Genomic DNA, 16,327 nt, shown 5'->3' on the forward strand with positions numbered 1-16,327 from the left:
TTATCTTAAGAACTTGGGCAACCTCTTTAAATCTCATCCACTTTGTTGGTAATGTGCATTGCAGTGGGTTAGTTGACCTGCTGCACATTCATCCCATGGACACCTGGCTTAGACTAAAGCCCCACATAGCGGGCCACAGCAAAATAACGCTGCGGAAAAAACAGTGGCGGCAACACTTTCGGGTTTTCTTGCAATGTTTTTCAGAGAAAGTTTGCAGAGGTTTCCGTTCTGTTTCTCATAGGGAAACAACCTGAGTTTCCATAGGTATAATTGATATTTTCTGAAAACACAGCGTATCCACTGCACATATTTTTTCGCAATGTGTGGATGGGATTCGCTGAGTTTACACCACATGCACCTCTGGCCTTAAAGAGAATTTTTACCAAACCAGCAATGAAGCAAGTGTCAGGGGATGTTTCGTGGGCCAGTATCAAACAGACCACACCAAATTCCCTCCCATGGGTGCCAAATGACAAGTTTACATAGAAAATATAAACCCTCAATGGAACTAATGAAGACTTAGCTACTAGCCTTTATTTTTTCCACTTTTGAAAATCCCAATTCAGTTGTTTTTCTATCATCCAGTTGCATCACAATTTTCCAAAGGACTCTAAATTGGTAGTTGGCTTACATTGTGAAAGTGTCTGGTCTATGAGAAACAGCCACCCTATCACAAGTGGTCCATAGTCATTGACAGAATTAGTTTTACTGACTTATACTGCATATTGTTCTATTTTTCAGGTTTTTTTCTGATAGTATGTTTGTATTCTATTTTCTGTATGATTATGGGAGCAGCCATCTATCTCCTGCTCCGAATTGTGCCACTCTGGGGCATAATATAGGCTGCAGGAGCCGCTATGGGATATACTGTATATGTATTTATATATAGGGGTTGGGTGTGTGGAGATGTGAGGAGTCAAAGATGTCTGTGTTGCAAACTTTACAGAATCAAGTCACAGCTGGAAGAAGTGGTCATGGCGGTCCAAAGGGAAGAGAGGGGAAATGTGGGAAGACGTCTCCTGTGAGTATTACTGCACAACATATTACTGCATTGTATTTATTGTAATGTTACCGCTAGCACCTGCAGCCCCCCCTGCTGCCTGAGGCGGACGATCAAAAGATGGACACTCCCCCCTCCGGTATTGGGGGGAAGGGGGCGTCTTCTGATCGTCCGCCTCAGGCAGCAGAGAGGCTAGGTTCACCACTGCCCCAGCGATGTATTCTGCTCTATTCTTCCCAACAAATAGGATAGAATCTGAAACAGAAGCCATGATGGAGCAAGTGTAAACACGTTTTTTTCTTTTCTTTTTAATGTAGATTGTGAGCCCCATATAGAGATCACAATGTACATTTTTTCCCCCTATCAGTATGTCTTTGTAGAATGGTATGAAAACCATGCAAACACGGGGAGAATGTACAAACTCCTTGCAGATGTTGTTCCTGGCAGGATTCAAACCCAGGACTCCAGCGCTGCAAGGCTGCAGTGCTACCCACTGAGCCACTGTGTTGCCCCAACACTGTTTTATTCATATATATGAGACACAGTTTTATGCACATTTTGTGAGATAATTTTGCCAGGATGGGGAGAAAGTAAGCTGTGTTTATCACCTATTGTCAGTGGTGGATCCTGTGCTACCTACTTATAGGTGTAAAGAGGTGTTGTATACTTTAATAATGTATGAGCAAGTAGCAGCCTGAGAGTCTTTACATATTAAGATGATCATAATCAAAATTATTCAAAAATTGTTAAATCATACATGTTATTGACGTATATAAAGCCCTTAGGGTATGTTCACATGAGCATTGTTTAGTCTGTTCTTCTCTAACATCATAGGAAAAAAAGAACAAACTGAAAAGAAAAGACCAGTCCATGTAATGATAGATGTCAAAGGATCCTGAAGGACTGAAATGCCTATAATGGGGTTCATTGGGTGTCCAATATGTCTAAATATTAAGATTTTGGTGTGAAAACTGCAATATATCAGGAATTTTTATTTTTATTGTTACTGTCAGTGGGTTAGTGGCCACACAAACCCAATGCGATATACACTACATATACATATGCACATGTTGCAATTAAGACTCATATTGCAGAGACCTGCACTGCACGTTTCAAACCTATTTCTGCAGGTATCACCCTGCCAATGGGCGGCATACTAGGCACAGCCCAGCCTTTATACATTTTTTGACAGCAGAACTATCACAGTACCAGTGGCGTAACTACCACCATAGCAGTAGAGGCAGCTGCCACAGGACCCGGGACATTAGGGGCCCGGTGACAGCTACTCCTGCTCTTATCACAAACTGTTGTAACTGCGATAAGATCGGGGGAAAGCTTGTAGGACCTGTAGCTGAAGGACCTTGTGTGATGTCACATGACTAGGTGGGCGTGTCTTTATAGCCCGTGCAGTCCTGCAAGAGATGAAGAGAAGGAGAGGTGGTGCTAGGTACTGAAGGGGAGGGGGGTTGTGAGATGTAGAGTGTGTGTCTGTGTGTGTGGTGTGGAGGAGGGGAGAGGACAGTGTCCTGAGATCTGTGTATTAGGAGGAGAGGACAGTGTCCTGATATCTGTGTATTAGGAGGAGGGGAAGGTCAGTGTCAGTAGATGGATCAGTACTCTACACATTGTTTGTATTCAGACTTGGCTGCAATTGCTGTTACTAATGACTGTCTAATAGTAGTCAGGGGGCGCTCTGTGTATTGTATTGTACTGAAGGGGAGGGGACTGTGAGATGCAGAATGGAGAGTGTGAATCTGAATCTGTGTGTGAGTGTGTATGTATGTGTGGTGTGGAGCAATTGAGGAGCAACAGTAACCTAGGGGCAGAGATGGAGGGGAGGACATGAAAATGGGGGTAGAGATGAGGGGTGCATGAAACTGGGGGCAGATGGAGGAAGGACATGAAATGTCATGTGACATCCGTGCGTTATTAAAGATGGCCAACACCACCAAAGACTGCAGTGGAGCCGGAGACAGGTAAGTAACTTTTTTTTTTATGTCTGTATCTTCCCTTGGTCTCCGATTATTATACTCTGGGGTCTGAAAATACCCCAGAATATAATAATTGTTCATGGGTGTTCATTATGGGGCATAATCCCATGTGCAGGGGCCACAATGGGGTGTAATACTGTGTGCAGGGGCCACTGAGGGACATAATAGAGCGCGCAGGAATGCGGCGTGGGGGGGGGGGGTGTTGGTCGGTCAAGGTCTTCGGCGTTGGTCAGGAAGGGGGGGGGGCCCATGCCAAAAGTTCACCACGGGACCTCGCCATTCCTAGTTACACCACTGCACAGTACACAACTATTTTTGATGTCAACATGTGAACTGGAGTTTGTTGAGATGTGCCTGCGTCTATATGAAACACTATCTGGCATAGCATCGCGGATCTCTAAAAATAGCGTAAATGCCAATGATCAGCTATGAAATAGGGTGATCATTCACATCTGCTCAGGCTCATACAGTGGGCTCCTGAGTGGGGTAGCCTCCTCTATTATGTCCATTGGACCTTGGTACCTAAAAGCATACCTGTCATTTCCCTCAGGTATTAAAAAATGCATGGATTTGTTATGAGTCATTACTTCTATAGTCTCTTCTTCCTTTAAATAACTAAACAGAAGCGGAGCTCATACGTATTATGGGTAGTCTGAATTCACCCTTATACTGTAGCTGTGTGGTCAGATTTGCTATTGCTATCCAGTACCTCCAAAGCTCTCAAGAGTTATGCCCTTTGATTATCCCTAAGGCCTTATTCACACAACAGTGCCATTTTTTTAAGGACCTAATTGCCATTTTGAAGTCCTGATGCCTGGATCTATTCACATGGCCATATCTATGTCTGTTAAAATGAACAATATAGAGTATGTGAGTTTCTTTGAGTGCCATGAAAAATGGTCTCGTCAACAACAAAAAAATATGGACATATAAATAGACCCATGTGTTATAAATAAAAGGTGACCATACTAAATAGATAGAAGGTTGATTCCTTAACTGTTTCTCGTTCTGTACCCTTCAGCTACTTATTGTGCATTTTCCGATCAAAAATGAGTTCAATCCAGACAGACACAGTAACAAAATGCTCTAAGTATTGCTTTCCAGACATAGTGTCCCTTGGGAATAGGAAACAAAGCAAATATTATTAAAAATGACCTGTCCGTTCATCTGATATATCCATTTTATTAAACTCTTGTATTGCCTTTTCAAGGAACTATATATAGCGCCATTCCTGTTATTTCTCCTAGAAATGCATTAATAAATTGACTTCTCTTGGTAAGAAGGGAGTCAGTTCACTCTCCATTGACAGGCACAACAGTAATGACCTGTTGTCATTTTATTAATACATTTCCGGAGGTAATACAGAGAAGCAGAACAGCACAAAATAGGCCACGAGTTCAATTCAGTTGTGTTGTATTTGGGCTCCGGCCTATACACGGACTGAGTTTCCTGGACCAAATTTGGCTATGTGAACAGCCCTAAATCATCAAAAATGTAGGGGGTAATGTGGTGGCTCAGTGGTTAGTATTGCAGCGCTGGAGTCCTGCGTTTGAATCCCGCCAGGAACAACATCTACAAGGAGTTTGTATGTTCTCCCTTTAGTGTTTGCGTGAATTTCCTCCCATTCTACAAAGACATACTGATAGGGAAAAAAAATGTACATGATATGGGGCTCACAATCTACATTTTAAAAAAAATCAATAATGTAAGACATTATTTTTCAGAAATATAAAATTTTTTTGAGGCGTCTTCAGTAGTTGATACCTTTACTAATGGCAAACTAAAAAATGATGACATATTGCGAGCTTTCGGGATAACTAAAGCGATCCCTTCATCAGAAGACTCCTCAAAAAATGTTATTTTTCATATCCACTGGCTAACATGGTACAAAGATATTTTTCAGGCCATAGGACTAGACAAGCATCGAGAAACTGAAATAATAAAAAGTACTTTATTTTTAATTTTTTTTTTTTTTTTTTTTTTTTTTAAGAAAATCGTTATTTTGAGAAGGAAGGATTCTGTGAATCATCTGTTTAAAAAAAAAAAAAAGGAAAAAAAATTTGGAAAAAACCTGTGATGCCAGGCCAATAAACCTAAAAAGAAGGTTGATTTACATAAGCAACATTCCTGTAGAAGCCCCATATGGTAGACAAATAACAACAGCTTGCACCAACATTACAAGTGCATATACAATTCCATACAGTTTAACAATGGTCATGGTATGATATATCCAGAGAGTGACATTTTAGCAACTTTAGATATTTTAGGTTTATTGGCCTGGAAGACAAAAAGAAAAGTATTGTGTTTGCTTATGCACATAATACTTGGAATAACGTCTTAGAAATGAGGAACACCCAAAATACCCTTTATAAATATAGATATTATGTATGAAGTCAAATTATCTGTATTTGGTATAATAAACCAAATGAACACATTTCTCACATTGAACACAATTCTGATAAAATGATTTGCAGTGCATTGTTATACACTCTCATGCCTGACACAAAGCCTCTAGTTATTCGTATTTTACAACATTTCAAGAGAATAATAATGCCTTTATGTACATAGTTTAATATTTTAACAACTCAGGATGGGCCCGGCTGAACCCCCGTGAGCTGTATATAAAATCTGCAGATAAAACTATTAACATGAGTTTAAAATCAGTTTAGTTGTCAAATGAAAAAATACAAATAAATAAGTTACAAAAAAAAAAATAATGGCACAAACTCCAGGAAAAAACGTAGTCCACATAAAATGAGGAAATCTTCAGTGCGTGTAGTCACAATTTCATTATTCATATGCCGAATGGTTGGTGCTACGATTCAGTCCGCTAGCTATTTTTGCATGATACAGTAGTATAGTTACTCCCTAGTTTGGGTGACTATGCTGCATTGGTATGTAACATCCTCAAAGTATTGGTTGGAAAAGCTGAATGGGACAAATATATGGACAAATATATATTCTATAAGGTAGTTCATAAGCAGTAAGAAGCAATTATAGTCTGTAATCCCATTGAAGAACACTAGGCCACTACAACCCCTCCCCAACATTAAAGCAGCACAATTATTTTTCATTCTCCAAAAGATACATGGTGTAAATTATAGTGAAAGTAATCTTACCTTCTGGTCCTCAGCTGTGTCATGTGACCAGCCATCCAACTAACACAGCATCTTATGTGTGGTTAGAAAGTCCGTTTCTCTCTACGTTCCTATGAAAGTCTCAATGTGATTCGCATAGGAATGAACAGAAAAATTGAATTCCCCTCCACACAAGATACTGTATTGGTCGGAAAGTTTGATTGCTGATCACATGACACAGCTGAGGACCAAATAATGGATATCTCAGCAAATACAGCCATGTAAAAAGACAAGTAAAAAGATTACTTTCACTCTAATTTACATCATGTATTTTTCTACGTGGCCAAAGAGTAAAAAAAAAAATTGTTTGAATGCTGCTTTAAATAGAAAATGGAGATATAACATATTTTCGGGCTGTATTACAAGAGCCGATACAACCCACAACAGGTAATACTTGACAAGAAGCATGTCAATGGGTGTTTGTTTGCATCATCCTAATATACAGAGTGATGCAAAGTGAAAGGGGGAAGAATGATCAATACCACGATTGTACGTCTTCCATTTGGCTGCACTGAATATCGGCACTATATCCCCGATTGCACAGGGCCATATACTGCCGATAATCTTGCATCTTTTATACTGATTAGGAGAAGCAACTAGTCAACCATTGAGCGTCTACTGATCGGCAGAACGTCTAGTTAGGACAATTATTGGGAAATGAACATTCCTAAAAGTGCTTGTTACTGACAACTGCAGAACAATAGGGCCACTTTACAAACAGTAAAACAGTACAGCAGAGTGTCCTTGGCCTAGCTTTAAGGCTGCCTGACAATACTGCCGCAGCCAATGATGGCATGTTTATACCGCTGTTTAATTTTGGTGGCCACTTTCAGGCATAGTTTTGACCGCATGAGGCTGCCATGATGTTACAGTGCATCCCCACGCAGTCCAACAAGTGGGGAAATGAGTGTTTGTAAAATGCTTTACAACCAACCGATCAGCAAATGCTCATTTTTCAGCTGATAGCACCTTTAATGCTAGCTGAAAAAACATTTATCAATAGCACATCTCCCATGTAAGCTGGGTACGTGATGCCAAAAATAATGCGAACTGTGTTACAATGATCCATCACCCCATATAGAAGTTATTTTAATGAGTGCCGATCAACTAGTTTTATCTTTGATTATCACTATTTCCCAGGCACAAGTTTCTGTGTAAAAAAGACCCATGGTATCCCTATATGTGTAGGAAGGAGAGGTGAGATAGAAGTGCAGAATACAGTAAACATACATCAAATTATAGGATCTGCCTTTTTGCATCACAAGTATATATAGGCTGTGCCCGCCATTGCATCTCATCCACATTTACATAAGTGAGGCCCTGTCTTTGCTGGTCATTGCAACCAATCTGAGCTCAGCTTTTGTTTCATATTCTGCTCTTGAAAAATGAAAGCTGCACTGTGATTGGTTGTGATGAGCAGCAAAGGTGGCTTTATAAACCTTCTGCCATTTATGCAGTTGTTAGGGCTTTGTTCACATATGCATGGAACAGTGAAAATTGAATAGTCTAATAACGGACAACAACAGACCCTAACCGATCCCGTTCACTATAAAGGGACCTTCAGAGTATCTGTTGTTTTGACTGACTCTGCAACAGAGGCACCAATGTAGATGTGAATATAGCCTTAAACTGCAAGTCCAGTTGTAAAATAAATTTTCATAAATGAACAGTACAGGAGAATATATTAAACTTTGTAATATATCTTATTAAAGAAATAGGTTTCCTTCTCCATTTATTAGGTTGAGCAACTTTTTACATAGAAGTCTATGAAAAGGAGAGGGGAAGAAGAGGCTGCTGGAAGAGACACACGGATAACTGCCGGGACTAAACTCTGATACACTGCTGTCTTTCATGACAAGAAACTAGCACTGCACAAAGAAAGGCAGTAAATTGATTAGCATCCTCTTCCTCCACTTTCCCTTTCCATAGCCTTCTGTGTCAGGTTAAGCAAGGAGATCATTTGAATATAAACAGTCTAAGTGAGGATAACAAGAGGTGAGCAGCTTTTCTAGTAGAGAAAAAACATTTATTTAAAAAGATATATTACATTTTTTTTATTTATATTCACATTTACTATTCTACATGAAAAGTGATTCTATAATCGGAGAAACGCTTTAAGGGGTTCTCTGAGATTGTATAAATAAATAGTATTGAAAACATGATCATACATGCTCAAATATTAACATATATATTGTAAGATTTCAGGCAGATCTCAAAGGTTACAAATACACACATTTCCATAGGGCATGACCACACAGTTATGAGAAAAACAAAGTACACCCTCTTTAAATTCTATGGTTTTATGTACCAGGACATAAAAAGAATCTGGTCCTTACAATGTCCTAAAATTAAGTAATGACAACTGTACATGAATAACACATAACAAATTACAATGTATCCTAAAATACAGAAAGTTTGTACACCATTACTTCTTTCAGAGGAATCAAAAAGACAAGTGCCAGCCAATCAAATTCCCATGTGTGTTAACTCAATGCCAAAGAGGAAAGAGATCAGCAACGATCTAGCAACCTGGAAAAGGTTACAAGACCATTTCCAAACAATCTGAAGTCTGCAATTCTACAGCAATAAAGATTATTCACAAGCTTAAAACATTCAATACAGTTGGTAATCTTGTCAGCAACATCACCCCAAGGTTAGATCGTACAATGCTCAGGGAAATTGCAAACAAATAAGAGCTACATCTTGGGGAGCCTGCACACGGAGTTACGCTTGCTCATTCTGAACGTAAAACTCGTTCAGAATGAGCACGTAAAAACCAGAGCCCATTGATTTTTATGGGTGCTGGCATACATGCACTACCCATTGAAATCAATGGGAGGGTTTTTTCCCTATTGCTTTCAATGATATACGCGCGTATGCCGGCACCTATAGAAATCAATGGGATCTGGTTTTTACGCTCTCATTCGGAACGAGTTTTATGTTCGGAATGAGCAAGCGTAACTCCGTGTGCAGGCTCCCTAAGATTCAACAGGTCTCGGCATGTGAACTGTTCAAGTTAATGGCAATACAATCAGGAAAAGCTTAAACAAGTGTGATTTGTTTGGAAAGGTTGCCAGGAGAAGGTCTCTTCTTTCTAAAAACAACATGGCATGGTGGGTTAAGTTTCAAAGTTGCATCTTAACAAACCACAAGACATCTGGAACAATGCCCTTTTCGACAGACAAGACCAAAGTGGAAATGTTTGGCCATAAAGGTATATCGCCACATTTGGCAAAAAAAATAAAATAGCATATCAACACAAACACCTCATACAAATGGTCAAGCCCAGCGATGGAGGAGTGATGAAGAAAAAAAAAGGCGACATGACGAATCTTCAGGCGGATTCCATTTTGAAAAACCCATTGAAATCAATGGGAGGCGGAAAAAACATCATGCGTTTTGTGTTGCAAATTTTTTATGCATTTTTTTGCAAAAATCACAAGTGTTTTTTAAAAGAAGTCTCCAGGTCCATGCAGTGTGCTTGAGCAAAAAAAACGCAACGAAAACCACAAAAAAAAAAAAACAGTTTCCCAACTCCTAAGGGTGCATTCACACTACGTTTCCTGAAGCTTATTCTGAACGTAAAACACGTTCAGAATAAGCGGCGTATAAAGCAGCTCCATTCATTTCTATGGGAGCCGGCATGCGAGCGCTCCCCATAGAAATGAATGGGCTGCTTCTTTCACTGCGAGCAGTCCCATTGAAGTGAATGGAAAGTGCCGGCGTATATGGCAAGCTCTGCTCATGGCGAGCCGTACACGCGGGCACTTCCCATTCACTTCAATAGGACTGCTCGCAGTGAAAGAAGCAGCCCATTCATTTCTATGGGGAGCGCTCGCATGCCGGCTCCCATAGAAATGAATGGAGCTGCTTTATACGCCGCTTATTCTGAACGTGTTTTACGTTCAGAATAAGCTTCAGGAAACGTAGTGTGAATGCACCCTAAAACAGATTTTTTCAGCCTGCAAAAAACTCTGTGTGAACAAACCCTTGGTTTTCCACACATAGCATTTCCACTTTGGCATAGTTTTTGTATATGGTGTGAATTGTCAAGTGTTGTTCATCTGAAGTTATAGTTACTAGAGATGAGCGAGCAGTATTTGAAACAGCCGTTTCAAATAGCACGCACCCATAGGAATGAATGGAAGCGGCCGGCACGCCGACTTTGGCGGCGGCCGGCTGCTTTATCCCCTGCGTGCCGGCTGCGTCCATTCATTCCTATGGGTGCGTGCTATTCGAAACAGCCATTTCGAATAGTACTCGCTCATCTCTAGTAGTTACCTAAATCTAAGACCTTCAAGGGCCAGGTGTTTATTTCTACAATGCTTGATATCTAAAACCACAGAATTGAGGTGTACTTTGTTTTTCTCATGACCGTTTTTTCTTTTCTTGTCTATGGGTGTCCTCTATGCAAACAGTGAATCCCTTCCAGTTGTGATCGCCAGGACTGAATTGCGACATGTTACACACCATGAACACATACTTTATTTGTGCAGTCACAGAGAACTTATTTTCCTACATAAAACAGATGAAGTAATTTTACCATTTTTCGACCAAATTGTATACCTCACATTTAGGGTTGTTTAGCCACAACAATAAAGCATTTAATAAGGCTCTGTCCACATGTTCAGGATTTTACATAGATTTTGAGGCAGATTCTGAACTGAAATCGCCATACAATACACAAAGGGGCTCATTTATGGAAATCAGCCCAAAAGTGAAAATGTCTTATTTTCCCATAACAACCAGTCACAGTGTAGCTTTCATCTACTCTGATCCAGTTGCTAAGACAGTTTTGCTTTTAGACCATTTTAATAAATCTGCCTCCCATGCTATAGAAAATTTCGGCACATTTTTGTGTGCACGCTGCAGAAATAAAGTGACTGAACAGGCATGTGAGACAATATGGCTACATCGCCTAACAACTACATAACGCCGTCAGACACGGAGTCCTAAGCAACCAGTCCGAGTGCTCAAGTTAGGCTGAAACGGCAAATGCCTGAGGACAACAGGGCAGAATTATTAACCTGTCTAAAATATACACAAGGAAGTCTGTCACCAGAACTCAGTATATCAACCCTGCGGATAGACTGGTTCAAGAGACCCTAACCTATCAGCGTTTTCCCCTTGTGAATCGGTGCCTTGGTTGCCAAGATATCGCCCTTTTTATCAATATGCAAATTAGCTCTTTGGAACAGTGAGGACGTTGCCGCTTAACTTTTGGGAGCCATGACAATGCTCTCGTTGCTCCAAAAAGCTCATTTGCATATTGATAAAAAAAAGTTGATATCTCTGCAACGGAGACACCGTAAGTAAGTAAGGGAAAAACTCTGTTTTATTCAGGTAAACCTAACCTATCTATTTGTGGGAATGGGCTAATAGGCTGGGTTCTGGTGACAGACTCCCTTTAAGCATGTACGCTGTGCTGTGACTGCTTGCTATGGCCAACTAAGACCAATTGTATTTTAGACAGATCCTTATCACTTCTCGCATTATATTAATCATTATCTATTACTGAGACATCAACCTGATTAATGAAAAATCCAGTTGTATGTGAGAACATCTCTAAGTAGCAATTGCTTAGAAGTGAATGGGGGATTCCACCATTTTTCTTAGTATAGTTTGAGACCAAAAATAAATAAAAAAGCCAAATCCTGGTATATAAAATATCCTACAGAAATGTCTTTCCTTAGCCCTTCCGTGTTGCGATCACCAATGAAAACAGCACCAGGAATGCCAAAAAATCTTGCCAATTTGTTTTTTTTTTCCTTTTTACACTACTAAAAAATTAAGTGGTATTTTTTGTTCTTTATTAGTGTATACGTTCTGCAGCAGTCACCTCCATAACATTATCAATCAACATTATGCTTATGGTTTTCAACTTAATTTTTTCCATTAGAAAGAGGTCATTGATTTTGAATGTTACAGATACACATTAAAAAACAACCAAAGAAAACAAAAATTGAATAAAATAAAATAAAAAAATAAAAAAAAGGTGTGAGTGGAGTAGCAGGTAAAAATTAAAGTCTCATTTTCTATTTACTGATTACTGGTAGGAGTAAATGAAAAGTCAATATGAGTGACAGTCACTGAGACAATGAGAATGGTAAAATTCCAGCACATTGGGCCCTTTGTGATTTGTCATATATAGGCCTATATCATAAAGAATGACGTCTTTTCCAAAGCCAATTAAAATGTGGATCAGAACCTTGTACAGAAGTGTCTCATCTTCCTTGGAACATGACTGGATAGGAATGTATGGAGTTTCAGATGTCCGGTGGATAATTTAATTTATTTAATTCTTAGATTTTTTTTTTTTTTTTTGAGTGTTTAGGCTAGCTTCAAAGTGCTGACAGGGAATGATGGCATAGTTACCATAGTCACCGGGTTCAGGACAGTTTGCCCAACTAACTGGGGATGGTGGACCACTTGGGTCCCTACAGTCGGCTTTGCCATGACAGTAGGTTGACCCAGGCTTGTGGTTCCATTTACTTGTGGGTGGGAAATGGTGTGAGCAATGTGGCTCACCATGGGCTGACTTACTGCAACAGACTGGGGGTAAATGGGTAACTGTGGGCCAAGATGGGTCATATGATTAATGGCAGCTGGGTGCACAGTGATGTGGCCGATAGGCTGAGCAGCAGTGGTTAGCTGTACAGGGCTTGACGTGGAAGGTGCAATATGAGCAATGTGCTTTGTCTGAGGCCCTGGGATGACATGGTTTAGAGTCTGGATGACAGAGGCATGAGTGGTGGCCGTGTGGGCTATCACGGTTGACTGCACCGTTGAAGCAGCAACAATATGAGTCTGTGCTGGCACCATGGCCTGAGGTGGGACCAGTGCTTGGTTGGAGAGAGGCTGTGCATGGGGAGAGGGGACTTGTTTCTGTTGAATGGAGACGTGCTGAGGCAGAACAGTGGAATGATGATTGTGGGAAGCTGCGTTGGACGGTACCATCTTCAGAAGCTCTGGCTGTTGACGTTTCGGTAACGCATTGACAGGTCTATCATCATCCATGTCCTCATCAATGTTGTCTTCACCCTCTACAAAAACAAGATAAAAAAAAATTGGTAAATTCTATGTCAATGAGTAATAAATGAAATTTTTAAGACCTTCATCGCAACTCCATATTTTACTTGACATTGAATAATTTTGTTTAAAGTTTAAACTTTTTCCCATCAATTCATTTACCACTATACTCAACTGGTAATACTTAGGAACAGCCTATAGAGGGCAGCACCTGAAGGAGTTAAAATAGATGTTGCAGCTTGTATTATATATGGACATAGTCAATAACACTAGAGTAACAAGGTCTTCCCTAAATTTAGTTCATGGGTGAACAGTGTCTAAAGCGCTGCAGAATATGTCAGCGCTATACAAGTAAGAGAAATAACCTACGTTATGGCACAAAATATGAAACATGGGTTTCCATGGCCAAGCAGCTGCAAGCAATTCCTACATCACCAAAAACAATGGGCACTGGATGGAGAAGTGTATAGCATGCCGCCAGTGAACTCCGGAGCAATGGAACTGTGCTTAGTGACAAGTTCCTTCTGGAAGTCTGATGGACAAGTCTGGATTTGACAAATGTCAAGAGACCATTACCTGCCTGACTGCACTGTGCCAGCAGTAAAATTTGGTGGAGGGATAGGGCTATGGGGTTATTTTTCAGAGGTCAGCATAGGCCCCTTTGTTCCAATTAAGAGACATCTTAATGCTTCAGCATACCACGACATATTTGGCAACCTTCTACCTTTGTGGGAAAAATTTGGTGAAGTACCTTTTCCAATTCCAGCATAAGTGTGGCCCAGTGCACAAAGCAAGATCTATAAAGGAATGCTTGGGTGAGCCCAATGTGGAAGAATTTGACTGGCCTATACAGAGCCCTGACTTTAACCCAACTGAACACCTTTGAGATGAACTAGAACAGAGATAGCAAGCAAGGCCTTCTTGTCCGATATTAGTTTCTGTCCTTCTGAATGAATGGGCAACAAGTTCCCAGACTCATTCCAAAATACCAATACTTTTGTCCAGGGGCGTAACTTGAGGGGGTGCAGAGGGTGGACTCGCACCCAGGCCCAGGAGCCTTAGGGGGCCCAAAAGCACTGGCATCAGTACTGAGATTGCAGCTTCCATCTGGCCCATTAGCCAAGGAGACCCACAGAGTCCCCTAACCACACTGAAGTTAATTAAACCTCTTTGGTCTTGTATTGATTTCCAGGGTCATTGCTATAGCGGATGTAGCAGTAGCAGTCTCTGCTGTCCCTGAACCATGAGGGGCCCCAAAGATCTCTCCGCCATATAAAATATATCACTATTTTAAATGGCACAATGTAGGAATGGGGCACCATCATAAATTTTGCACTGGGGCCCCGGAGCTTTAAGTTACACTTCTGGTACTAAAGCTGTATCCCTTTGAAGTATGTGAGATACCTCTGCAGCATCCGTAACCGTCAGTATTAAAAATTTGCTGTAGGGAGGAGGTAGGGGGCCCTGGACAAAAGATTTCACAGGGCCCACAAGACTTTAGTTACGCCAATGTTTCTGTCCATAATGTGTATCTAACCATCAGTAGAGAAGGTGGCGTGCATGCCTAGGTTCATTTCATTAAAGGGGTAGTCCATGACTACCATACTAGGTTGCACCTCTTCTGCTCAGCCAGTGACATCACAAACATTAAACACATGGCCAGTCCCATTCGAATGCAAGGCAAAGCCAAGCACAGTCACTATACAATGTGCATATAATAATCTCAGAGAACCCCCTTTACTATGAATTGGATATAAAAACCTAATTTATAGATTAAGGTGCTAGTTGCAAAGTTAGTTCACCATTGTATTAGTCAACTGTTCACAATGAAGTTCTATAATATAATGTATACTAGAAAGAAAGTGTTATTAGTACTTCCCGACAAAAAAGCTTGCAACAAGGTCCCTATGACAACATTTTATGGCAAAAAGTAACAATGGACCACAAACGTACAGAAAGTGTTGTCATTGTGACTATGATGCCGTCTTAGGGTCAGTAAACATAAGCGCTACTTATTTTTTCACACGCCAATATACTGCTTACAGATATACTATGCTGAGGGCTCGTTCACATCTGCGCCCGGTGTCTCCGTTTTGCAGGTTTCCGTTTCCTGCCCGATACTTGTCAGGAAATGGAAACCTGCAGTCCTTTTTCAAACCCATTCATTTTAATGGGTTTGAAAAGTGTCCGGCCGTGAGCGCCGGTAAGCGTTTTGTGCTCTCTGTGGCGAAATAGTTTTTTTTAATAACCGCACACAAAGTCGGACACGCAGGACTTTGTGTCTGGTTAAAAAAACCAAAAACGGTTTCGCTGCGGAGAGCAAACGCTCACCAGCGCTCACGGCCGGACACAGTCTGACAGGTTTCCGTCTTCTGTCTGCAGAAGACGGAAACCTGAGAACGGAAAGCGAGGCGCAGGTGTGAACCCAGTGTAAGGCTTCATTCAGATCATGTTTTTACATCTGTTTACAAAAGGATGCAGAAAACATACAGTAAACAGATGACCATCCATTCACATAGAGATCAATGTTACAAAAATATAGATTTATTTCTGTACATTTTTTGGGGGGAGGACACAAAAACTTAGTATACCATAGTTTTGTGTCCATTGCAAAAAACAAACAGAAACAGAGCTGTTGTTTTTTAACACTGATTTCAATTTTTTTTTCACCAGTTAAACAGACATACTAAGTGGATAAAATATCCTCCTAACTAAACTGTACCTGAGGCTGTTGAGGTAGAAGCCTGGTCGTCCTCTGGTTGTACAGTCTGGCGTATAATTCGGTCAATCTCCATGATATCCATCCATTGGCTGAGTTCATTCTTTAGGTCGGCCAGCCGCTGCTGTGTGGCTATCTTTTCTCTCGCCAGACGTTCCATTTCGTGCTCATATTCCTTTTCTTTCCTTTTTAGACTCTGCGAAACAAGAAAATATTTCTATAAAAATTTCCATTGACTATGCAAGAAAATGAAAGAGAAGACTAACGTTTGCAGAAAATTGTGTTCTGGCGCCAGCAAAAATGAAAGTAGATCTGACCATTTGGTTAAGACACTAAAACCTACACCCGAGAATTAGCTTATTCATGCAATCTAGTGTTTGGTCAGGCAAAGTCTCCGCAGCGTATTTCATTTTGGAAAGGTACCAATATGATAATGAGCTCATAAATAAAA

The 16,327-nt window shown here is 40.6% G+C and overlaps 1 protein-coding gene across 2 annotated transcripts in view; it reads right to left on the minus strand.

The window, feature by feature from the left end:
- Positions 1-12,104: 12,104 nt before the first annotated feature.
- Positions 12,105-16,327, minus strand: part of MNT (MAX network transcriptional repressor) — a 66,476-nt gene continuing 62,253 nt past the window's right edge. For both annotated transcript variants that reach the window (XM_075263850.1, XM_075263849.1), the window contains 2 exons: positions 15,880-16,072; positions 12,105-13,171 (listed from right to left, as the gene is read on the minus strand). In XM_075263850.1, the coding sequence (XP_075119951.1) occupies positions 12,459-13,171; positions 15,880-16,072 (906 nt within the window). In that variant the 3' untranslated portion in view covers positions 12,105-12,458. The remainder of the gene's footprint in view (positions 13,172-15,879; positions 16,073-16,327) is intronic.

This window comes from Leptodactylus fuscus, chromosome 2 (assembly GCF_031893055.1).
Source record: "Leptodactylus fuscus isolate aLepFus1 chromosome 2, aLepFus1.hap2, whole genome shotgun sequence".
Classification (NCBI taxonomy): Eukaryota; Metazoa; Chordata; class Amphibia; order Anura; family Leptodactylidae; genus Leptodactylus; species Leptodactylus fuscus.